Source organism: Puma concolor, chromosome D1 (genome assembly GCF_028749965.1).
Source record: "Puma concolor isolate L17-30 chromosome D1, mPumCon1.1.hap2, whole genome shotgun sequence".
NCBI lineage: Eukaryota > Metazoa > Chordata > Mammalia > Carnivora > Felidae > Puma > Puma concolor.
The window spans coordinates 76,519,983-76,544,323 of record NC_141676.1 but is presented as its reverse complement, the minus strand read 5'-3'; the positions used below and the strand labels follow the sequence as shown (position 1 = coordinate 76,544,323).

Below are 24,341 nucleotides of genomic sequence, written 5' to 3'. Positions count from 1 at the left end.
CAACAAAATAGCATCCTCCTTGGGGGTGCCTGTGTGGCTCTGTCGGTTAAGCGTCCAACTCTTGGTTTTGGCTCAGGTCATGATCTCACGGTTCGTGAGATTGAGTCCCACATCGGGCTCTGCAATGACAGCATGGCTCGGGATTCTTTCTCCTTTTCCCTCTGCCCCTCCCCTGCCCACGTTGTCTCTTTCTGTCTCTCAAAAATAAATTGACTTTTCAAAAAATAGCGTACTCTTTTATAATCCATCCTGTGTTGGGGCGCCTGGGTGGCGCAGTCGGTTAAGCGTCCGACTTCAGCCAGGTCACGATCTCGCGGTCCGTGAGTTCGAGCCCCGCGTTGGGCTCTGGGCTGATGGCTCAGAGCCTGGAGCCTGTTTCCGATTCTGTGTCTCCCTCTCTCTCTGCCCCTCCCCCGTTCATGCTCTGTCTCTCTCTGTCCGAAAAATAAACGTTGAAAAAAAAAAAATATAATCCATCCTGTGTTTTATTTTTTTTCATAGGACTTAATACTACCTGTCATATAACACATTTGTTTACTGTTAGTCCCCCCCCCCCCATATAAACGATTGAATGATAGAGGCCCGCATCTGGTGAAGTGTCTGACATAATCTTCTATACACTCATTCATTCAACAAATATTTATTGAGTGCCTGCTTTGGCCAGGCACTATTAAAGGCATTAGTGCTACACTGGTAAACAAAGCTCTTTTTTTCCTGTCTGGAGGCAAGATATTAAAAAGAAACATCATATTGTGACTATAAACTTTTTATTCATTTTTTGCTTCAAACTAGTGCTTCTTGTAAAAATAACATTTACAAATTTCTACTCACAGGACAGGTTATAGGTAACATTCAAAGAAGACAATCAAAAAATATTTTTTGAAGATTTAGTATGTGTTTGCTATTAAAGAGCTCCTAAATCTGCACATGCTTAGCATTAGCAAGATTACGATTAGACAGTTGATTTCTGGCTAATGATTATTAAAGAAGAATACTGAGGATAATGTCAACAATTTCAATCAGTAAAAGAGTATAATTTTTTATTTCACAAAGGACAGTGTCATGTGTACCAACGGCCTCACTTATAATTTAAAGTATACCCACTTCAGTGTTGTATTTGGATGTTTCTTTTCCCTTTCCTTCTGGCAAATAGCCAACAAGTTACAAACTGCTTCCAACTGGCAACCCAAACAAAGGAGGCATCATGGCTAACCACCTAGTTGCCAATGTTTGTGAAAGTCAAATTGCGAACTCCTGAGTATGGTTCAACCCCACCAAAAGGGGGAAACTTGCTTCCTCTGCCCACCTTATTCCACGAAAATAAAAAAGTATACTCTGATTTCTAAAATGGATTTTTAAAATTTAATACTACAGATTCAATAACTATCAGCATTTGCAACACTGATTTTTCTCATACCCAGAAACATCCACTTAGGACTTGTGAGAGTATTTTGAAAAATTTAATAATGTTATACAAATGTAAGTTATTACCAGTAGATAGTAGGTATAATCACGTGATTCCTGATCATGTTATATTTAAGGTATAAACATAAGACTGATTTTGCTGTGAATAAAGAATAAAAAAATGAACCTTTTTCATTATGTATGTTTGTTCCCAATAATCTCTAAGATATATCAGATAATCCAGAGTACAGAGGTCAACGTACCTTTCAGTTAATGGCCAAAACAATGGGATTTAAGTCGTGAGATCATTTCTATTGGATTTTATATTAGTATCAATCAATGAGTTGATTACTTAACCTTAATTATTTCTTTTTCATTTGATTTAATCTCGCCCAATTGAATGGGTCTCCTTTGGTTGATCAATGCGATACAGAAACTCTGCAGGCAAGAAGTATCCAAGATATTCCACTGTGTCTGGGGTAGTGTCATAATGGTAGTGTCCACCTTCTCCATGATGACTGAAACAATGGGTGTGCTCCAATCGCAAATCAAACCCCTAGGACAACAGACAAGCTATCTGTCAGTATTTAAATTATCCTGGGTAGGAATTGTTTAAGGGGGAGGGAGACCTTTTTATTTGTTATAATAGTTTTTATTTTATTTTTTAAGTAAGCAATATATATACTTAATTCAAAATTCAAAGAGTAAAAAAGGATATATTCCATAAAGTGTGTCTTTCCATCTTCTGCCTTTATACCTCCTTCCTTCCTTTCCTTGCAGGCACCCGGTGTAAGGAGTTTCTTATATACCCTTCCAGAAATATTAACTTTTGTAATTTTTACTCAAATTTTCACTCTGTACATACTGTGATGAGTATTGCTTTTCTTCATTTAAAAATATAGCTTGAGATCTTAGTATATTAGATCATAAAAGAGCTTCTGCTTTCTTTTACACCTACATGGCATTCTATTGTACACACATACCGATTCCACCAATTCTCAACTAACATTTAGATTATGTCCAATGCTGCTATTATAGTAATGCTATTATGAATAACCTTTTAACTAATAATTTTAAATACTTACACATATATTTAAGGATACATTCCTAGACACGTAACCGCTGGATCAAAAGTCAGTATTGTGGTAGCTACCTTCTCTGAATTGGTCTCTCTCATATCTTTTTCTAGTGTCTAGTGTTAGAATATAAGGAATGGTATGATGAGCAACAAATAAGGTGATAGGAGACCCGAATCATGGTCTTGATTCTACTATTTAATAACATGACTTTGGGTATCATGTAAAATACCTGTGCCTTGGTTTGCTCGAAGGTAAAATCTGCCCTGCCTAACTAACTCATAGGGGCGTTAGCCACCTGCTCCCTCATCTTTCAAGATAATTCTGGAGACTATCCTAGTTCTTAAATGACAACTCAGAAAGTGCCTAATTTTAAAAGAATATCCTAAAACCTAAGCATAATCACTGTATTATACTGCAATATAAAAGACGGACATAAACTTACTGGGTCTCTGGAGACAAAAACTGGCAGACAAACCAAAGGAGCTTTCATCTCATAAAAGTGCAACCATTTATTCACCTCCTCATCAGAGTTCAAAGGGCAGGAAGAAAATTCTGTGGGCTACAATAAAAGATCATTCTAAATATATAGAATATTATTGAGAATTAAAATGTAAATTGTATCTAACTTCATTACATTAGAAATGTAAGCCTTCTTATACATTTGACTATTTTTAGAATCAAAACAAATAATATACCATAGTTTTCAAAAGGATCACCAATCAAGTGTATAAGCTAAAATGCATGAATGAATAAATGAAAGAATGAGCCTACTACTATCTTTTTACTTTTCATAGCTTCTCAGTTTTCCTGGAAATATATCCTCGTCCTAATTTTAAATCTCATTACTGCTACCAGTACATCGAGGGGTGTGTGGGTGGGGAACAAGGCATTAAAAGTTGGTAGAAGCATCAAAACGAATAAAATAAACTTATTCAAGGAAGCAAAAACAAAACAAACAAAAACTTGTACTACAAAGCACTGCTAAAAGAAATTTGGGAAGACTCCAAGGGGGCACCTGGGTGGCTCAACGGTTAAGCATCCGACTATGGCTCATGATCTCAAGGTTTGTGAGTTTGAGCCCTGCGTTGGGCTCGGTGCTGACAGCTCAGAGCCTGGAGCCTGCTTCGGTTTCTGTGTCTCCCTCTCTCTCTGTCCCTCCCCTGCTGGCACTCTGTCTCTCTCTCTCTCTCTCAAAAATAAAGCATTTAAAAAAATAAAAGAAATTTAAAAAGACTCCAATAAATGGAGAAATATCCTGTGTTCATGAATCGAACAATATTGTTAAGATGTTAATGCCACCAAAAGCAATCTAAAGATTTAATGCCAACCCTATTAAAATCCCAATAAAGTTTTTTGCTGAAATAGAAGAATCCATCATAAAAGTCATGTGGAATCTCAAGGGACCCTGAAGAGCCAAACCAATCTTCGGGGAAAAGAGAAAAGTTGGAGGCCTAGCACTTCCTGATATCAAACTTACTACAAGTAATCAAAACGGTGTAACATTGGCATAAAGGCAGACACACAAATCAGTGGAATAGCACAGAGATCCCAGAAATAAACCCTTGCATATATGGTCAAATAATTTTCAATAAGGGTGTCAAAACCATTCAATGGAAAATGGACTATCTTTTCAAAAAATGGTGCTGGGAAAACTGGATATTCATGTGCAAAGAGTGAAGTCGCCCCTTAATTTATACATGTACAAAAAAAGAACTCAAAATGGATCAAAGACCTAGCTGTAAGAGCTAAAATATAAAACTTAGAAGAAAATTTAAGGGAAAAGTTTCAGAATATGGGATTTTCACCATAATTTCTTGCATATGACATAAAAACTACAGACAACAGGGGCGCCTGGGTGGCGCAGTCGGTTAAGCGTCTGACTTCAGCCAGGTCACGATCTTGCGGTCCGGGAGTTCGAGCCCCGCGTCAGGCTCTGGGCTGACGGCTCAGAGCCTGGAGCCTGTTTCCGATTCTGTGTCTCCCTCTCTCTCTGCCCCTCCCCCGTTCATGCTCTGTCTCTCTCTGTCGCAAAAATAAATAAACGTTGAAAAAAAAATTAAAAAAAAAAAAAAAAAACTACAGACAACAAAAGGAATAATAAACAAGTGGGACTATATCAAATTACAAACGTCTGCACTGTAAAGGAAACAAGCCGCAAAATGAAAAGGCAATCTATGGAATGGGAAAAAATATTTATCCAATAAGGGGTTAATATCCACAATATACAAGGAACTCCTACAACTCAATAGCAAAAAACAACCAACTTAAAAAATGGGCAAAGGAACTAAATTAGACATTTCTCCAAACAAGACATACAAATGGCCAGCAGGTATAAGAAAAGGTGCTCAATATCATCAGGGAAGGGAAATGCAAGTCAAAACCATGAGATATCACCTCATTCCTGTGAGGATGGTTGCTATCAAAAAAGCAAGGGATAACAAGTGTTGACAAGGATGTGGAGAAAAAGGGACACATGTATGCTGTTAGTAGGTATGTAAGCCGGTGCAATCATTATGGAAAACAGTATTATAAATAAATGTGTGATTTGATTATATATGAGTGTGTATAAATATGTAAAATTATGACATATGTATACACACACATATACAAGGAATGTTATCCAGGCTTAGGAAGGAAGGAAATCCTGCAACATGGATGTAACAACATGGATGAACTTGGAGGACATTATGCTAAAATGAAATAGGCCAAACACAAATATTGCATGGTATCACTTACTGGAATCTAAAGAGTCCAATTTGGAGAAACAGACACATGAAGTGGTGGTTGCCAGGAGCTGGGGAATGGGGAAAATGAGGTGAAGGTCAAAGGGTACAACATTTTTCAGTTACAAGATGGGTAAGTTTTAGAGATATAATGCACCTTATGGTTAACTACAGGCATACCTTGGAGATATTGTGGGTTTAGTTCCAGACCACTGCAATAAAATAGGGGCAAGTCAAATGAATTTTTTAGTTTCCCATTGCATGTAAAAGTGATGTTTGCATTATACTGCGGTCTATCAAGGGTGTATTATATCTTAAAAAATGTACATACCTAAATTTAAAAGTACTTTATTGCCAAAAAACGCTGACAATCATTTGAGCTTTCGGCAAGTCATAAACTTGTTTTTTCAAGGCATAAACTCTTGCCTCAGTGTTGATGGCTCAGGGTTGAGTGATCAGGGTGCTACAGTGGTGAACAGTGCTGTTCTGTAGCATTTTACCCACAGAACTTTCAAAATTGGAGCCAATCCTTTAGCAACTTAGTTCATGTAATGTTCTAAGTCCCTTGTTGTCATTTCAACAATCTTCACAGCATCTTCACCAGCAGATTCCATCTCAAGAAGCCACTTTTTTTGTTCATCCCTAAGAAGCAACTCCTCATCTGTTCAAGTTGGATCATGAGATTGCAGTAATTTAGCCCCACCTTCAGGCTCCACTTCTAGTTCTCTTGCTGTTTCTACCACTTCTGCAGTTACTTCCTCCACTTACGTCTTGAACCCCTCAAAGTCATCTATGGGAGTTGTAATCAACTTCTTCCAAACTCCTATTTATGCTGACATTTTGACCTCTTCTCATGAATCACAAATGTTCTTAATAGTATCTAGAATGGTGAATCCTTTCTAGGTTTTCAACTGACTTTTCCCTGAGCTGCCATATTTCTATGGAAGCTATAATCTTATGAAATGTACTGTTTTTAATTTTTTAATGTCTACTTATTTCTAAGAGAGAGACAGAGTGCCTGCAGGGGAGAGGCAGAGAGAGAGGAAGACACAGAATCCGAAGCAGGCTCCAGGCTCCGAGCTGTCAGCACAGAGCATGACATGGGGCTTGAACACACGAACCATGAGATCATGACCTGAGCCAAAGTCAGATGGTTAAGCGACTGAGCCACCCAGGCGCCCCTGAAATGTATTTCTCATATAATAAAACTTGAAAGCTGAAATTACTCCTTGATCCGTGGGTTGCAGAATGGATGCAATGTTAGCAGGCATGAAAGCATGAATCTCATTGTGTATCTCCATCAGACCTCTTGGGTGACCAGGTGCATTGTCAATGAGCAGTAATATTTTGCAAGGAATATGTTTTTCTGAGCAGTTGGCGTCAAAAGCATGCTAAAAATATTCAGTAACCCATTTTGTAAATGGATGTGCTATCGTCTGGGCTCTGCTGTTCCACTGATAGAGCACAGGCAGAGTAGATTTAGCATAATTCGTAAGGGCCCTAGGATTTTCAGGATGGTAAATGAGCACTGGCTTCAACCTAAAGCCACCAGCTGCATTAGGCCTTAACAGAAGAGTCAGCCTGTCCTTTGCAGCTTTGGAGCAAAGCATTGACTTCTCTATAGGTATGAAAGTCCTAGACGGTATCTTCTTCCAACAGAAGGCTGTTTTGTCTACCTTGAAAATCTGTTGTTTCGTGTAGCCACCTTCATTAATTACCTTAGCTAGATCTCTGGAGGATAACTTGCTGCAGCTTCTACATCAGCATTTGCTGCTTCACCTTGCATTGCTATGTTACGGAGATGGCTTCTTTTCTTAAACCTCATGAACCAACCTCTGCTAGTTTCGAACTTTTCTTCTGCAGCTCCCTCACCCGTTTCGGCCTTCACAGAATTGAAGAAGGGCTTTGCTCTGGATTAGGCTTTGGCTTAAGGGAATGTTAGGGCTTGTCTGATCTTCCATCCAGACCACTAAAACTTTCTCCATGTCAGCAACAAGGCTATTTTTGCTTTCTTACCATTTGTGGATTCACTGGAGTAACACTTCTAATTTTCCATCAAGGACTCTTCCTTTACGTTCACACCTTGGCTGTTTGGATGGGAGGTCCAGCTTTTGGTCTTCCTTGGCTTTTGACATGCCTGCCTCACAAGCTTAATCATGTCTAGCTTTTAATTTAAAGTGAGAGACGTGTGATTCTTCCTTTCACTTGAACACTGAGAGGCCACTGTAGGGTTAGTAACTGGCCTAAATTTAATATTGTTGTGTCTCAGGGAATAGGGAGGCCTGAGGAGAGGGAGAGACACCGGGCTGGTTGGTGGAAAAGTCAAAACAGACCAACATTTATTAAGGTGACCATCTTACATGGGTGCCGTTTGTAGCACCCCAAAGCAAGTACAATCATTACTTCAAAGATCACTGATGACAGACTGCCATAACAAATATAATAAGAACAATGAAAAAGTTTGCAATATTGCGAGAATTACCGAAATGCAACACAGGGAGGGGAAGTGAGCAAATGCTGTTGGAAATTTAGTGCCAAAAGACTTGCTTGATGCAGTGCTGCCACAAACTAATGTATGAAAAATGCAGTATTTGCGAATGCAATAATGTGAAACACAGTAAAATGAGATATGCCCATAGTTAATAATAAAGTATTGTGTACTTGAGTTTTAAAAATGCCTGTATTTATTTGGTATTTGCAATTAGATTTATCTACAATTCTGTTTTTAACAATTTGGAAAATTAAGTAGTTTCGTAAATGTTGTGTCTTTCTTTGCAAAATCAGCTGACTTGCCATTTAAAATTATCAGGATAAAAAACATTAGAACCAAACATTTTTCTTTTTTTTTTTTTTTTTTTCAACGTTTATTTATTTTTGGGACAGAGAGAGACATAGCATGAACGGGGGAGGGGCAGAGAGAGAGGGAGACACAGAATCGGAAACAGGCTCCAGGCTCTGAGCCATCAGCCCAGAGCCCGACGCGGGGCTCGAACTCACGGACCGCGAGATCGTGACCTGGCTGAAGTCGGAGGCTTAACCGACTGCGCCACCCAGGCGCCCCAGAACCAAACATTTTTGATGAGTTTAGTGACAGAATGAAAAGGAAATTAAGTTGTAATTACTTTTACACTTGATTCATTCATTCACCTACAAAACATTATTTTAAAACCTCAGGGTGCCCGTGTGGCTCAGTTGGTTAAGCGTCTGACTTCAGCTCGGGTCATAATCTCATGGTTTGTGGGTTCGAGCCGCACATTGGGCCCTGTGCTGACAGCTCAGAGCCTGGGGCCTGCTTCAGATTCTGTGTCTCCCTCTCTCTCTGCCCCTCCCCCACTCATGCACGTGTGCACGCGCGCGCTCTCTCTCTCTCTCAAGAATAAACATTAAAAAAAATAAAAATTAAAAAAAAATGCCCTGGGTCTTGCTTCATACGGTATTCCATCCTTATTGTCTTATAAACTTACATAATTAGCCCATAAGATTATAATTTTCATAATGACTCCTTTCCCCAAAACCACAACCATCTAGATAGCAAAGTCAACATATGCAGTTTGGGATTCTGGCAATAAAAATGATAATCCAAAAAAAATTCATAATCTATTTCTAAGGCTTATACTCATACCTATCTACATCTTAAAAACAGAAAGTTCCAATATATTAACATAAAGAAAGGACTCTGGTTAGACAGTATCTTACAGTATGATTTACAGTATTGTTTGTCATTTAAGTTTTAAAGTAATACATGGGGCACCTGGGTGGCTCAGTCAGGTAAGCGTCCAACTGTTGATTTCCACTCAGGTCATAATTTCACGGTTTGCGAGATCGAGCCCTGTGTCGGGCTCTGCACTGAGCGTGCAGCTGGCTTGGGATTCTCAATTCTCTCTCTCTCTCTCTGCCCCTCCCCTGCTCTCTCTTTCTCTCAAAATAAAATAAACTTAAAGGATTAAATAAATAAGTAAATAAGTAAAATTAATACAATCATAGTAAAAGCATTCAGGGTGTTTTAAGGGTAGAATTCTCAATGTATATTAAAAAATCTCAAGATCTGAAGTATGTGCACATACATACCCATATACACATGTACACAAAGACTCTTACCATTATGTGAGTCTTCGCTTTTCCCTTCTGAATTACGAAAGTACCTCCCATCCCTACAGGCTTATCTCCATAATGTTTTTCAAGAGTCTGTCTCATACAAGTCACAAAGTTAAGTTTTCCAGTTCTTCTTTTGGCTTTCACCTCAATGACCTAGAGAGGACATAAATATGCATTCCATTGCTCTAAGTTGCAAAATTTTATGTGAATAACTATCAAAATGAAACATACAATCTAATGCCATGAAGCAGTCACTTGTTTGCTTGGAGCACACACATAGGAGTTGAGCGAGATGTCTCAATCCTGTCTTGATCAACAATACATAGTGTGCGTGCGTGTGTGTGTGTGTGTGTGTGTGTATGTATGTGTGTGTATGATGAGTTATCATTTACTCTAATAAGTCTTATTCATGTTTTCTTGGACAGAGAGAGTTATAGCGAAGTCTTCTACTGAGCTCTAGAGATTCTTATCATTTACATGTCAAGGCGGCAAAAGGTTGAGAATTCCTGGCTCAAAGGGGTTAACCTCTGGTAAGTCAGAAGGGAGGAGAAAGTGATTACATCTTTTCCTTTCCCTTAAAATTCTGGACTTGTGTTACCTCCACTTAATTAGGTCTTTTTACTTCACTACCTGGCTTCTCAAAGTAGCCGAAGTAGCTCCCTCTATTTAAAAATCTGAGAGTTCTCACAACTGCTAACATTGAAATGATCTTTTCGTGTTCTAACAGGAAGTAAATACGAGGTGAGGCATTAATTTTTTTTACCGCTTTCTTGATGTAATATTTTGCTGCCACAATTTCTGTCTAGCTCAACCAACGTCTGATCAATCAGCAATGAACAAATTACCTACATAGTAACTGCAGGTAGGTAGTATCTGTCTATTTCAGCTGCGTGGTTCATCTATTTGACTCACTCCGCACATGAATAGCATTACCTTTTATTCCTCAGAAAACAAGGTATTGCTTACTAAGTATTCTTCACCTCAGTTTTAAATAAGACTTTCACCTTACTTGTAGTACTCTCTGAATCTGTAATAAAATTTGGCTCAGCTGGTTTTGACTTTTAAGAAAACCGTACTTGTGGCAGTTAAAGTTCAAATTTTTAGCTATCTGAGAACTTCTGGAGAATACTGTGTCTTTGTGAACAAAAAATCACCTTTCCAGGTTGGCCCTCACTGGCAAAAAGATTAGCCAGTAATGCACACCCAAAATCGTGATATTTCTCACTGTATTTCTCGAGCAGGCACCCTCCATCTTCAGAGTTAACATGGGCAAAGTAACTTCCATTTACTGGAGATTTGTGTTCACTTTCTGTTTGAATAATTGGCATAAACTGAAAAGAAATGTAAATAAGAAAAGTAAATTAGTCAATCCTGGCATCAATATCCGAAGAGAATATCTTGAGGATCCTTGACTTAAGATATTTTATTTCAGGACCTATTAAGAAAACATGAAGTATGAAATATTTAATTTTAGATTCAAAATGTTGAAGATTTACAAACATCAAAAAGTTGAAAAAACATTTTATAAAATGTCTAGTATTTCTTACAGTGTTTCAAAAACCTTGTAAACTGGGCTTTAAATTTTAGACTTTTTTTCTATCTTGAACACTAGGTAAATTATATTACTCTTTCTACAAAAGAACCTTGTATGACTATCGAGTAATGGTCACATCTGAAGAGATGAGGGAATGGGCAGACTCAAGAGGTCTTTTACTTTTCTGGTCCAGAGATGGGAAGAGACCGTGGTGTTTTTATGTTGTAAATATACTAACACACACAGGAATCGATAGTATCTTTTGTAAATAATCATTATACCACTGGGGTAGGTCCTTGCTATTTAGTCTGAAAGAGGGAATTGACGAGATCATTAAATATTCCATTCATCTTCTCATCAAAAGTTGCTTTCATATCAAAAGGAAAGATTTACAGTGAAGGCAGAAATTCTCTGATGGATAAAGGATTAAAATCTTGCACAATCCAGGGACCTCAGCAGACCACATTAGGATGTTAGACTCATCTAACACAGAGTGCATACCCTAGAAAATCTGAAATTAGGGGCTGGTGCTCCATTATAGTGGAGCATAGGCTATAGTCCAAATCGATACCAAACAATATCAAATCTATAAAGAAAGAGGATACCAATTCATTCAGAAAGCAGACTTTCGGGTAGGGCAATAAAAGAAAAATATGTAGACTAAACGTCAAATCAATAAAATAAAATAAGAAAATAATAAAACAATTTAAAAAAATAATAACAAAATAAAGTAAAATAATTATATGTATGCTGACCTCACAGTTGAACCCAACAGTCTGAAATGGGCCTGCTCCTGCTCCAAGAATAAAAGCTCCAGGAAGCTTAATGTCTTTTGCAATCTTATTTACATCATAAACCTATACAAGAAGAAAAAATAGTATTTAAATCACAACTTATACAAATCTGTACTTTTTTCTCACTGAGTCCATTAATACTTCCATGCCACATTGGTCAGTGGGTCTTCTAATAACAAAAAGAGGAATCAACTCAACTTCTAATAATCTTCATGTGAATGTGAAGAGTAAAAGTACACTTACTTTTTCTTTATTTGCAAGAGGCAATAAGTAAGGCACACCTCCTACTTCTGCAATTCTAGTTTTCCCACAGATGCCTAAAAAAAAAAAGTAACTTTAAAAATAGGCAAACCTCGGGGCGCCTGGGTGGCTCAGTCGGTTAAGCGTCCGACTTCGGCTCAGGTCATGATCTCGCGGTCCGTGAGTTCGAGCCCCACGTCGGGCTCTGTGCTGACAGCTCGGAGCCTGTTTCAGATTCTGTGTCTCCCTGTCTCTCTGACCCTCCCCCATTCATGCTCTATCTCTCTCTGTCTCAAAAATAAATAAACGTTAAAAAAAAAAAATAGGCAAACCTCTAACTTAAGTATAAAATGCCAAAAGGCACTAACTTATTTATTATTTAAAGGGTACCTAACTCTTCCATTCTTATAGTTTTACAAATAGTAGGGATTGAAAGACAGAAATAGCTATGATCCCTATCCTATTCTAACTACTTATATATCTAATACTGTCATTATCGGGCATAAAGGCAACGGAAAGTTGATAATAGAGCAAGGGCTAGAATTGAAGCCGAAGTTCAGATAGGATGAGAATTCTACAATTAGTCTGTAATGACCTATTCCTTTAAATATCTGTGCTTTGGGGGCACCTGGGTGGCTCAGTCGGTTAAGCATCTGACTTTGGCTCAGGTCATGATCTCACTGCTGGTGGGATCGAGCCCTGTGTTGGGCTCTGTGCTGACAGCTTGTGGCTCAGAGTCTGGAGCCTGCTTCGGATTCTGTCTCCCTCTCTCTGCCCTTCCCCCTCTTGTGCTCTGTCTCTGTCTCTCAAATATAAATAAACATTAAAAAAACTGAAAAAAAATCTGTGCTTTTGGTAGAGGAGTTGGTTAAAATTGTACTTTAGTATAACGTATTTTGCTCCAGTAGAATATTAGTTCTTTAAGAAACCCATATTGGGTGGGGCACCTGGGTGGCTCAGTCCCCTGCTCATGCTCTGTCTCTCTCTCTGGGTCAAAAATAAATAAACATTAAAAAAAATTTTTAAACAAATCCATATTGGGAGATCCTCTTGTCAAAGTTGTTTATTCCCAAGGTTGTTTATAGAAATGCAAGTAATTAGAGATAACTTCAGACGTTGGGAACTTTCTACTCACACTTTTTTTTTTTTTTTTTTAACTGACACTTTTATTTTTTTTTTTAATTTTTTTTTTTAACATTTATTTATTTTTGAGACAGAGAGAGACAGAGCATGAATGGGGAGGGGCAGAGAGAGAGGGAGACACAGAATCTGAAACAGGCCCCGGGCTCTGAGCTGTCAGCACAGAGCCCGACGCGGGGCTCGAACTCACAGACTGTGAGATCATGACCCGAGCTGAAGTCGGACGCTCAACTGACTGAGCCACCCAGGCGCCCCATACTGACACTTTCAATTAACATCACAGGTGCAGCTAGACACAACTTGGGAAAGGCACCTTCTTTTTTTTTACTGTAAAGTAGAAAATAATTACTTTTTGTTTGAAAAAAAGCAGTCTTGTCAGTTTTATACTAACAATATCCCAAAATAAAGTATACACATACGTCGCTATTTCTTTAGCTATGCAGATGGAAGATGTACAGGATTTTTATACATCCCATTTATAATTAGGGATTTTAGAAATTTCTTCCATGGGATCAGCAGAAATTACTCATGGATAAGAGTCTTTCTCATAAGTGATAGTAATACTGAAATTTAAAGAAACCATTAGAGGACTATTTTAGTAGTCCTGGGAAAAGACAAGTAATGTGCTAAAAATGGGGACTGTAGAGATGGAGAAGAGTAGATTAAGAAAGAGGACAAGGGAGAATAGACAACTATGGTGAAGGATTGAGCTAAATTTTAGACATGCTGACCTCAAGTTGTCCTTAGCATATATAGGTGGAGATGTCCTGTGGACAGCTGGAATTACTCATCTATAGCCAAGAAAAAGACAGACCTACCTAGGTGAGATGTGCAGATTTCAAGTTCTTGTATCCACACAGTAATTTAAAATCACAGGAGTAAATGGAAAAATGCAGAGAGACTGTACAGAATAAGAAGAGGTTGAGGAAAGAATTCCAGAAAATGTCAGGATTTAAGAGCCTGCCAGAAAGAGAAAGGAGCTAGGAAAAATGAGGAAGAAAGAACATCATGGAAGTCGGAAAGGTACCAAGGAAGAGAAGGCAAAAGAATCAAGGAAAAAGGAGAGAGAACTAAGGGGAGACAGAATGTCAGGCAGCCATGGCCAAATACTATGAAATATGTGAGAAACCAAATAATACTAGTAAACATATCAAAGTCATTGGTGACTTCAGTCAGACCAGGTAGAAAGTACCTAACACTTGTAAAAGATAAGATACATATAAACGTACATATCTAGCTTCCTTAGTGTTGCAATTTAAAGGCTTACAAGTTATCATCTAGAAACCTCTTTGGATGACAGAATTAAGATGAATCATTTTTCCTTTTCCTTGTACTCTTCTGTGTTTTCTGATTTTTTAATTTTACTTCCATTGACTACTTATTTAGTGGGGAGAATATATTACCTCTGGTACACAAAACTTCCAGAATTTACAAGTATACTTAATGCTTGTTTGTTTGTTTGTTTATTTAGAGACACAGAGAGAGACTGCATGAGTGGGAGAGGGCAGAGAGAGAGAGAGGGGGACCCAGAATATGAAATATGAAGAAGGCTCCAGGCTCTGAGCTGTCAGCACAGAGCCCAACGTGGGGCTCGAACTCACGAGCCGTGAGATCATGTAGAATTTACAAGAATACTTAAAATCAGAGACTGTTTAAGCTGGAAAGACCCAGAAAGAAAATGAAAGCCAAATCTCTCCATTTTAATATATCTGAAGCCCAAATATATTATTTGGCTTCCTTAGGGTAATGAAATCTGTGCGTGGCAGAGAAAGAAGCAGAGTCTAGAACTTCTGTGTAAAATTACTTTTTAACAAAAAATTATAATTATGTCAGTAACATAATCAAAGAGGAAGTGTGAGTGTTTATCTCCAAATTCCTCATCACAATAGGATATAATGGGAGAAGGTCAGACTTTCAGAACAGATAGACTTGGATTTGAATCCTGATTATGATTACTGTTGATCTTGCCTAGCCTCTCTGAGCTTCAGTCTTCTCATCCCTAGACTGGGGCGAGCACTTACTTTGCAGGGTTATTGTCAAAATTAAGTCACCAAATATAGGTGTTTATCTATCATACCAATTATATTTACTCAACCAATATTTTTTCCCTTCCTTCTTACTTTAAACATCGGCTGGATGATCACTTGGCAAATAAGAATTTAACAGACGGCTCAAATACAAGGCTTTCAAGATTCCTTCTGGTCTTGAATAAATAAATATAAACAGCGAAATTTACATTTCCTTAACAGTCGCTCCAACAGTTAAAAAACAAAACTCTCATGTGATATAAAGGATTCTAGCCTACTAAATATCGATGATAGAACCTGTGAAAATAACATAAGTGCATAAAACAGCATTTTCCCACAAAGGAATAAAACGAAATTTGCTCAATTTAAGAAAACTGCACAGAAATTCAGTACAATTTAGTCTAAAATTTGGGACAATATCCTTTATTTGTAGGTAATTTAAGACAATCCTTCATAATAATTTTAGTTCCAGAAGATGGGGACTGAAAAAAGTGAATTGCAAAAACTGTTTACCTTTTACAGGAAAGGTAAATGGCTCCTTAGTCAAATCAGGGCAATCGACCACAGACACCTGGACATCAGCAAAGTTATCTTTGAGGCCCTTCTGCAGAACTGACAGAAAAGGAAAAGGGTTAACATCAGGTAAAAATTTGCCACCATATATCAAATCTTCCCTCAACATTTTGGGTATCATGCTCTCAGTCTAAATTTGTATAATTAAAAGGCGGGGGAGGGAGAGGGCAAGGGGAGGGGCCTGGTTCAGTTGGTAGAGCAAGGGACTCTTCATCTTGGGGTCATGAGTTCAAGCCCCATGTTGGGCACAGGGCTTACTTTAATTAAAAAAAAGAGAGAGAGAGAGAGAGGAGTGCTTGGGTGGCTCAGTTGGCTAAGCGTTCGACTTGGGCTCAAGTCATGATTTCACGGTTCTTGGGTTTGAGCCCCACATTGGGCTCTGTGCTGACAGCTTGGAGCCTGGAACCTGCTTCGGATTCTGTGTCTCCCTCTCTCTTTGCCCTTCCCCCACTTGCATTTTTTCTCTCTCTCTCAAAAATAAATAAGCATTAAAAAAAGAGGGAAATGGTCTTACTAATGAATATAACTAGCCATTAGACACACAATCACAAGGTCTTATTAATATAATTAGACACCAACACACAATTAATCACAAGACAGAATTAAACACAAATAATCCCCATCAAAATCACTATAGATCTGTAGAGATTTAAACACTGCACTAAGGTGAGGACTACTTTTGTTTTGCAGACAGAATTCCAAAGACCTATGGAAATGTCTATATTTAAATTGTTAGACAGTAAGCAATTACATGTAACAACTTCATGGACACTTGAAGAGAAAACGTTGAGCAAAAGGAGTAAGACACAAAAGACTTTATAGGACTTCACTTACACATACTTCAAAATCGGGCAACTCATCTAAGGTGACAGAAGTCAGAACGGTGGTTACCTCTTTGGGTAGAGATAGTGACTGGCTAAATACCTGAAGGAGTCTTCTGGAATGCCGAAGTATTTTATATCTCAGTCTGGGTGGTAGTGACATGAGTGTAAGCATGCTAAAATTCATCAAGGTGTACACTTAAGATTAGTGCACTTTAGGGGCGCCTGGGTGGCGCAGTCGGTTAAGCGGCCGACTTCAGCCAGGTCACGATCTCGCGGTCCGTGAGTTCGAGCCCCGCGTCGGGCTCTGGGCTGATGGCTCGGAGCCTGGAGCCTGTTTCCGATTCTGTGTCTCCCTCTCTCTCTGCCCCTCCCCCGTTCATGCTCTGTCTCTCTCTGTCCCAAAAATAAATAAACATTGAAAAAAAAAATTAAAAAAAAAAAAAAGATTAGTGCACTTTACTGCAGACATGTTGTAACTCAATACAAAAAGGGAAAAAAGAAACCTATTTCAAACTTATAATGCTAGGAGCAATGTACTTCTAAGGATGGAAAGTTTCCATAAAAACTTCTCTGATAGTAGTGTCAGTCATTAGTTTAAGTTTTGTAGAATCAACCTCTCCAAAACATGAAGTCATCCTAAATCTAGCCACATAGACATTCCATACCAGATCTTTTATCCATATGAAAACAGAAACCAAATTGCCTGGAAAATTCCCCTAGCTAAACTAATGACAGCAGACTTATCAATATGGAAATTATAATATTTCAGCATGTGGAAATACCGTTAAATCTATTTTTTACCGATTTCAAGGAGACCAAATTCTTGCTGTAGGACTTTATGTAAAATTGAAAATCAATTGCAAGCCAAAAAACTTAGATTCCAATCTATTTTGTACTGAAAATATCCTGTACATATAGAAAGAACATATAGAAACGCAGACACACAAGCGAAGATAGATGTAGAAAGGCCCTCAAAGAAAAGATTCCTAGCTGTCCTCTCATAACAGGGAAGGCAGAAAGACTGACAGAAAGAAAATACAGGCAAAGAATACTAGTCATACAGATGATTTGTTAGCCGCCATCCCACTGAGGAAAAACTAGGAAGGTCAGAAGAAGAGAGTCATAACCAAGCAAAACCTGAGTACGCTTTTTGACTTCAACCTTAATCAGGAAGACAGATGAACTGTCAGGATGGGTGCACTTTGAAAAGTAAGGGTAGGTTTTATACTCGCCGTCAGAATACAAGCTAGAGGCCATCAATCAAATGTTAGCTTTCTGACAGGCTATACAATTTTGGCTTAGTACTATTCCTGGCTTCATTTCATATTCTTATTTTTACTTTCTTTTTCTTATCTGTCACCCCACCTAATTCATCTTGCGAAGGTGCCTTAAATTCCTATTTGAACAAGGGGAAATGCAGAAAAATACATACAGAAATCTAAGCGAGTTCATTGGCAGTCTATCATATCAGGAGAAGGGGAAAAAGTAGTAATGTTAGGAACATGGTTAATATACCACAGATTTTATACTTAAAGAATATTGTAACTGGTAAAAAGCTAAAACGGTGTGACTTTTCGGGCATCACACATACTTAAGTATTGGATTACTATATTCATTTTCACTCTGTAAAGTTGGTATCTTAACAAGAATCTTCAAGTGGTGAGTTTACTTTTTGTTTTTGTTTTTTTTTTTTGGAGGGGCATAATTTCGGACTTTCTCAATAAAAATAGTACAGAAGAGACACCGAAAAGGAAAATGAGCTCTGCACTGAAAATACTATCACATAAATTATGTCTTACAATATTTTTATTTTTATTTTTATTTTTTTTAATTTTTTTTTTTCAACGTTATTTCTTTATTTATTTGGGGACAGAGAGAGACAGAGCATGAACGAGGGAGGGGCAGAGAGAGAGGGAGACACAGAATCGGAAACAGGCTCCAGGCTCCGAGCCATCAGCCCAGAGCCTGACGCGGGGCTCGAACTCACGGACCGTGAGATCGTGACCTGGCTGAAGTCGGACGCTTAACTGACTGCGCCACCCAGGCGCCCCTACAATATTTTTATTTTTAATTGTTTTCCTTAGAATAATTTAAAAACCCTTCAGTTACTATTGTATTTACCTCCAACAAGCTCCTCAAGACTTGGCACGTGAAAAGAATACTCAGCGCAAGCCATCTCTTCTTGAGGTGCAAGGATGTACACGTAAAGCTATGGGAGGTTAATGGTCACAAGAGTTCCCCGTAAACGAAGCATGAACAGCTGTTGTTCTGGAAAGAAACACTAAGAGTTCAGTTATATAAAAAGGGCAGAAGGGCATTTGGGTTTCTATCCTCATAGAAAAGCAATCACAGCTTCTGGTATTTAATATTCCAAGCGAGAAATGCACAAGTAACCTTTTTTTAATACTGATTCTTTAAACAGTCAACACTTAAAATAGACAAGAGGAAATGGCCAAACCAAGAAGGCACATGATTCTTTAGTCATATATGTGAATTAAACACGTAGTTTTCTAATGGTTGATCTAAGGAATATAGGTCCTGAGGCAAAAAGTAGTTTTTAAGGTTTATAGATAACTGTTTAAACGGTTAGAGATAACAGTATAAGATGCTCAAGGAATTAATTCTCTCATAGATAATTTGTGTCTTCTATATTTGACATATAGGCTAAAAATTAAGCAAGTTTCTTAGACTACCACTTTTGCAAAAGAAATTTTAAATTACTAAGAAAAGTGCAAAATTCTGCAAACGAGTAGCTACTGAAACTCAAAGTATTACTTTTACTTACAAATAAACATACTTTCTTGGTAAGCAGCTTTAACGTTCAATTATTCTAACCTGATTATAGTTTGATGTCTTAAAAATATATGCTAAGTATATTTTACAATAGGGAAACATATATACACAGAGATTAGTATCTTACCTTAAGAGTTCAGGTGAGGTGATGAAGCATGCAAGCAGAGGGAGGTAAATAAAATGAAGGGAAAAAAAAAAAACCCTAAAACCCAAGCAAAAATAATGTAAGGTGGGCAGGGGATCCCGCTCTAGGCCAACTGCAACAAAGAATGCTGGTAACATTCTTAAGGGTGTTTCTAAGAGCACTATTCAGATTCTCATTAAAATTGTTAATGGAACATCTCATTAATTATTAACCTGAACAGTCTTGATACAGGCTTGCTTAGTAAGTGGAAGGTGGTCTTTCAACATCACTTGAAAAATTCTCCCTCCCCCCATTTTTTTTTTTTTTTTAATTTTCCAAAGTTTCGCAGGTTTCTTAGAAACTGGGCTTCTGGTTTTGGTGGGGATTTCAAACAACATATCCTCAACAAACATGCTAGCGCATACATGTAGGACTTAACGTTCACATAAGTACCTCATCAAATACCAACTTTTATTACCCTTTAATTATATGCATAATCTAGTCTCCCAAATAAAATATAAACTGTTGATAATGGGCCCTGAGTCCTATATAATCATATTTCAATGATCTCAAGCATGTTTTTCAGTTGAACAATTTATAATTGTTCAAGAATGAGACATTTTAACTTTTTCTCTGGAAATTAATTTCAGATGGACAGAAAACACACAGATATTCCTGTATACCTTCACCTAGATTTTCCAAATTTTAACATCTTATGTTTTTTCAGAAAGCAGCAAGTAATAATCAAGAACATGTCAAAATCTGCTCAATACTATATTTATAATGAGGAAAATAAAAGCACTCTAGATATTTTTATTTATAGTAGGAATAATAAAGACAAGCTTAAATTCAAATATAATCCTAATTTTATACTTTGTGCTACCTTGAAAAGGTCAGGTTTTTTTTTTGTTGTCGTTCTTTTTTGTTTGTTTGTTCGTTTGTTTTTCTTTCCTCACCAAAACAGAAACAAAGTCCAAACCCAGGAGGCTACAGCTGAATAACTGGTTTGGAAATGTAGAACTTCAGGTTAGCCAACAGCCCAGAAGGCAGCGGTAGTGTGTGTGTAAGTGTTTATGTGGGAGGTAGGGCTGGAGGTTGGAGCTGGGAGTGATGAGAGAAAGGGGTTAGAAAAAGGTTTTTTTTTTAATGTTTATTTATTTATTTATTTTTTTTATTATTTATATATGAAATTTATTGTCAAATTGGTTTCCATACAACACCCAGTGCTCATCCCAAAAGGTGCCCTCCTCAATACCCATCACCCACCCTCTCCTCCCTCCCACCCCCCATCTACCCTCAGTTTGCTCTCAGTTCTCAACAGTCTCTTTTGCTTTGGCTCTCTCCCACTCTAACCTATTTTTTTTTCCTTCCCCTCCCCCATGGGTTCCTGTTAAGTTTCTCAGGATCCACATAAGAGTGAAACCATATGGTATCTGTCTTTCTCTGTATGGCTTATTTCACTTAGCATCACACTCTCCAGTTCCATCCACGTTGCTACAAAAGGCCATATTTCATTTTTTCTCATTGCCACGTAGTATTCCATAGTGTATATAAACCACAATTTCTTTATCCATTCATCAGTTGATGGACATTTAGGCTCTTTCCATAATTTGGCTATTGTTGAGAGTGCTGCTATGAACATTGGGGTACAAGTGCCCCTCTGCATCAGCACTCCTGTATCCCTTGGGTAAATTCCTAACAGTGCTATTGCTGGGTCATAGGGTAGGTCTATTTTTAATTTTCTGAGAACAAGCAATCCTAAAATTCATATGGAACCACAAAAGGCCCCGAATAGCCAAAGTAATTTTGAAGAAGAAGACCAAAGCAGGAGGCATCACAATCCCAGACTTTAGCCTCTACTACAAAGCTGTCATCATCAAGACAGCATGGTATTGGCACAAAAACAGACACATAGACCAATGGAATAGAATAGAAACCCCAGAACTAGACCCACAAACGTATGGCCAACTCATCTTTGACAAAGCAGGAAAGAACATCCAATGGAAAAAAGACAGTCTCTTTAACAAATGGTGCTGGGAGAACTGGACAGCAACATGCAGAAGGTTGAAACTAGACCACTTTCTCACACCATTCACAAAAATAAACTCAAAATGGATAAAGGACCTGAATGTGAGACAGGAAACCATCAAAACCTTAGAGGAGAAAGCAGGAAAAGACCTCTCTGACCTCAGCCGTAGCAATCTCTTACTCGACACATCCCCAAAGGCAAGGGAATTAAAAGCAAAAGTGAATTACTGGGACCTTATGAAGATAAAAAGCTTCTGCACAGCAAAGGAAACAACCAACAAAACTAAAAGGCAACCAACGGAATGGGAAAAGATACTTGCAAATGACATATCGGACAAAGGGCTAGTATCCAAAATCTATAAAGAGCTCACCAAACTCCACACCCGAAAAGCAAATAACCCAGTGAAGAAATGGGCAGAAAACATGAATAGACACTTCTCTAAAGAAGACATCCAGATGGCCAACAGGCACATGAAAAGATGTTCAGCGTCGCTCCTTATCAGGGAAATACAAATCAAAACCACACTCAGGTATCACCTCACGCCAGTCAGAGTGGCCAAAATGAACAAATCAGGAGACTATAGATGCTGGAGAGGATGTGGAGAAAGGGGAACCCTCTTGCACTGTTGGTGGGAATGCAAATTGGTGCAGCCGCTCTTAATGTTTATTTTTGAGAAAGAGACAGAGTGTGAGCAGGGGAGGGGCAGAGAGAGAGGGGGACAGAATCTGAAGCAGGCTCCAGGCTCTGGACTGTCAGCACAGAGCCTGACGTGGGGCCTGAGCTCACCAACTGAGAGATCATGACCTGAGCAGAAGTCAGAAGCGTAACTGACTGAGCCACCCAGGAACCCCAGAAAAGTTTTAATACAGGGGCACCCGGGGGGCTCATTTCGCTAAGCGTTCGACTTTGGCTCAGGTAATGATCTCATGGTTTGTGAGTTCGAGCTCTGCTTTCCACACAGAGCCCACTTCAGATCCTCTGTTTCTCTCTCAAAAATAAATAAACATTAAAAAAAAAAAAAGGTTCTAATACAAACTCAAGAGTGGCTCTAGGAGGACAGCTTTGGGAGCACAGGATATTTACCCTCCAGATTCCATTGCTGGGAGTCAGTGGCCCAGCAGTAGGGTCTAGAGATGGAAAAAATATAAATAGAAGGCAGTTGGATAAGTGGAACTGCAGAAACAATGCCTAACAGGGTAGAACAACTGTAGCAACCAAGCTGATAACTTTTTATTGAGTGCATGCTATATTAATAGGTACGTACGATATGCCACTTTACATTCTCTCAAAACCTCTCACTCCAAAGAGACAATACATTTCTCATTCCACAAAAGAGGAATAGGCCAGAGAGAATGTATTATTTGAGATCACCCAGCTATTAAAAGAAAGATTAAAAAAAATAATTGAAAATCAAATGTAGCCCACTGTAAAGGCAGAACTCCGAGGTTAACCTGAGATAGAATGACACAGCTCAGCTCACAGACGGAAGAATTTGCATACAGTCATCTTGAGAGCACTCAGAGGTGTCATCTGTTTGCTTTGTTTCTTCCTGCTAGGCAGTGAGTGATCTTTTTGAAGATAGGACTAGGGCTCTCTTATCTGTCTTCCGAGTGCCTTCCTAGTGGGCACCATTTCAGCCTTAATTATTTATTGAACGTTTACAACGTGTCAGACACATAAGCCTCTGGGATAGGGCTGGCTTGTGGGTGTGCAACTAGCATAATTGCACAGGGCCATGTATTCAGAACAGCACTTGGTTTAGTGCTCTGCTGTCCACCACCCTGCAATTCTTAACTTTATATTTGAACTTTTAGGACCACTAGGACAATGGAGCACGTGCAGGATCAGAGGCCGGAGGTGCATCGGGCATGTCCACCACCACCATTCCTTGCTACTTCACTCCCATAATGCATTTGTGAAGCCCCAAGAACACAGAAATCTAGTGGACCCACCATCTGTGGGAGTTCAGGGAGACTTAAGGTCCCCGGATTGCATAGTGTTGGTGTTGCATACATCAAGAAGTAAAAAAAAAATATGTTAGTTTTGTGCAGTTTCCACTGTTCTGGTAAGAACAAAATACATGTTTGTATGAGCTACAAAATACATATTGTGAAATTTAATCAATTCTGCATACGAGTTGACTGTTCTTTCATCTGTATTTAAAACTGGCACTGCACGATAGAAAAAGTAAAACATGCTAATAATTTAAATTTTAAAAATTTTTAATGTTTATTTATTTTTGAGAGAGACCGAGCGCAAATGGGGGTGGGGGTGGGGGGTGGGCAGAGAAAGAGAGACAGAGACACAGAATCTGAAGCAGGCTCCAGGCTGCAAACCGTCAGCAACAGAGCCCAATGCATCGGGCTTGAACTCACGAACTGGGAGATAATAACCTGAGCCGAAGTCCGATGCTTAACGGACTGAGTCACCCAGGCGCCCCCAAATTTTTATTTTGACATTAAATAGCAAATTTCTATTAACAAATGAATACTAACATGCTGTTATAATTAATAGAAAGTTGATGCTATTAGTTGAAACACGGTGACAAGCCAAAGGAGATACTAGAAGAAAGGAGAGAGCTTACTTTTTAGTATCTTTAGTGGCGCTTCGCCCTGCTGTTCGAACAAGGGAGCCTGTATTTTTATTTTGTACGGAGTCTCACAAATTACATGGCCAGGGCGGCTCCCAAATATGACAGCGAGTAACACGACCATACCTGTCGTGGCGTTTCCAAGTAGTTCATAGACTTGTGGAAATGCCCGCCTACCTAAGGGATTCGACTTTTACGCCTGGAATGTTTCAGTATGTAGAGAGAAACTATGTAAAGAGATCAGTTTACCTTCAAGGTCTGTTCAATCCTGAGACCACACTGACTCTACGGGACTAGGCAACTTTACGGGTCTATCATATGATACAAGAGACCTGAAAGTGGACACACCAAACCAGCTCATTCCTTTTTGTA

General features: G+C 38.6%; 1 protein-coding gene across 5 annotated transcripts in view; it reads right to left on the bottom strand.

Moving 5' to 3' along the window:
* Positions 1 to 748: 748 nt before the first annotated feature.
* Positions 749 to 24,341, bottom strand: part of BKGD (beta-keto-L-gulonate decarboxylase) — a 24,294-nt gene continuing 701 nt past the window's right edge. For 3 of the 5 annotated variants that reach the window (XM_086678578.1, XM_086678576.1, XM_086678577.1), the window contains exons 2-9: positions 18,555 to 18,701; positions 15,550 to 15,648; positions 11,873 to 11,946; positions 11,591 to 11,692; positions 10,456 to 10,632; positions 9,305 to 9,454; positions 2,926 to 3,042; positions 749 to 1,960 (exon numbers count right to left, since the gene is read on the bottom strand). In XM_086678578.1, coding sequence (XP_086534704.1) covers positions 1,787 to 1,960; positions 2,926 to 3,042; positions 9,305 to 9,454; positions 10,456 to 10,632; positions 11,591 to 11,692; positions 11,873 to 11,946; positions 15,550 to 15,648; positions 18,555 to 18,609 — 948 coding nt within the window. In that variant the 5' untranslated portion in view covers positions 18,610 to 18,701 and the 3' untranslated portion in view covers positions 749 to 1,786. Of the gene's footprint in view, positions 1,961 to 2,925; positions 3,043 to 9,304; positions 9,455 to 10,455; positions 10,633 to 11,590; positions 11,693 to 11,872; positions 11,947 to 15,549; positions 15,649 to 18,554; positions 18,702 to 19,353; positions 19,568 to 24,341 lie in introns of those variants that run through there. The other 2 variants (XM_025928463.2, XM_025928465.2) reach the window with 2 other exon arrangements.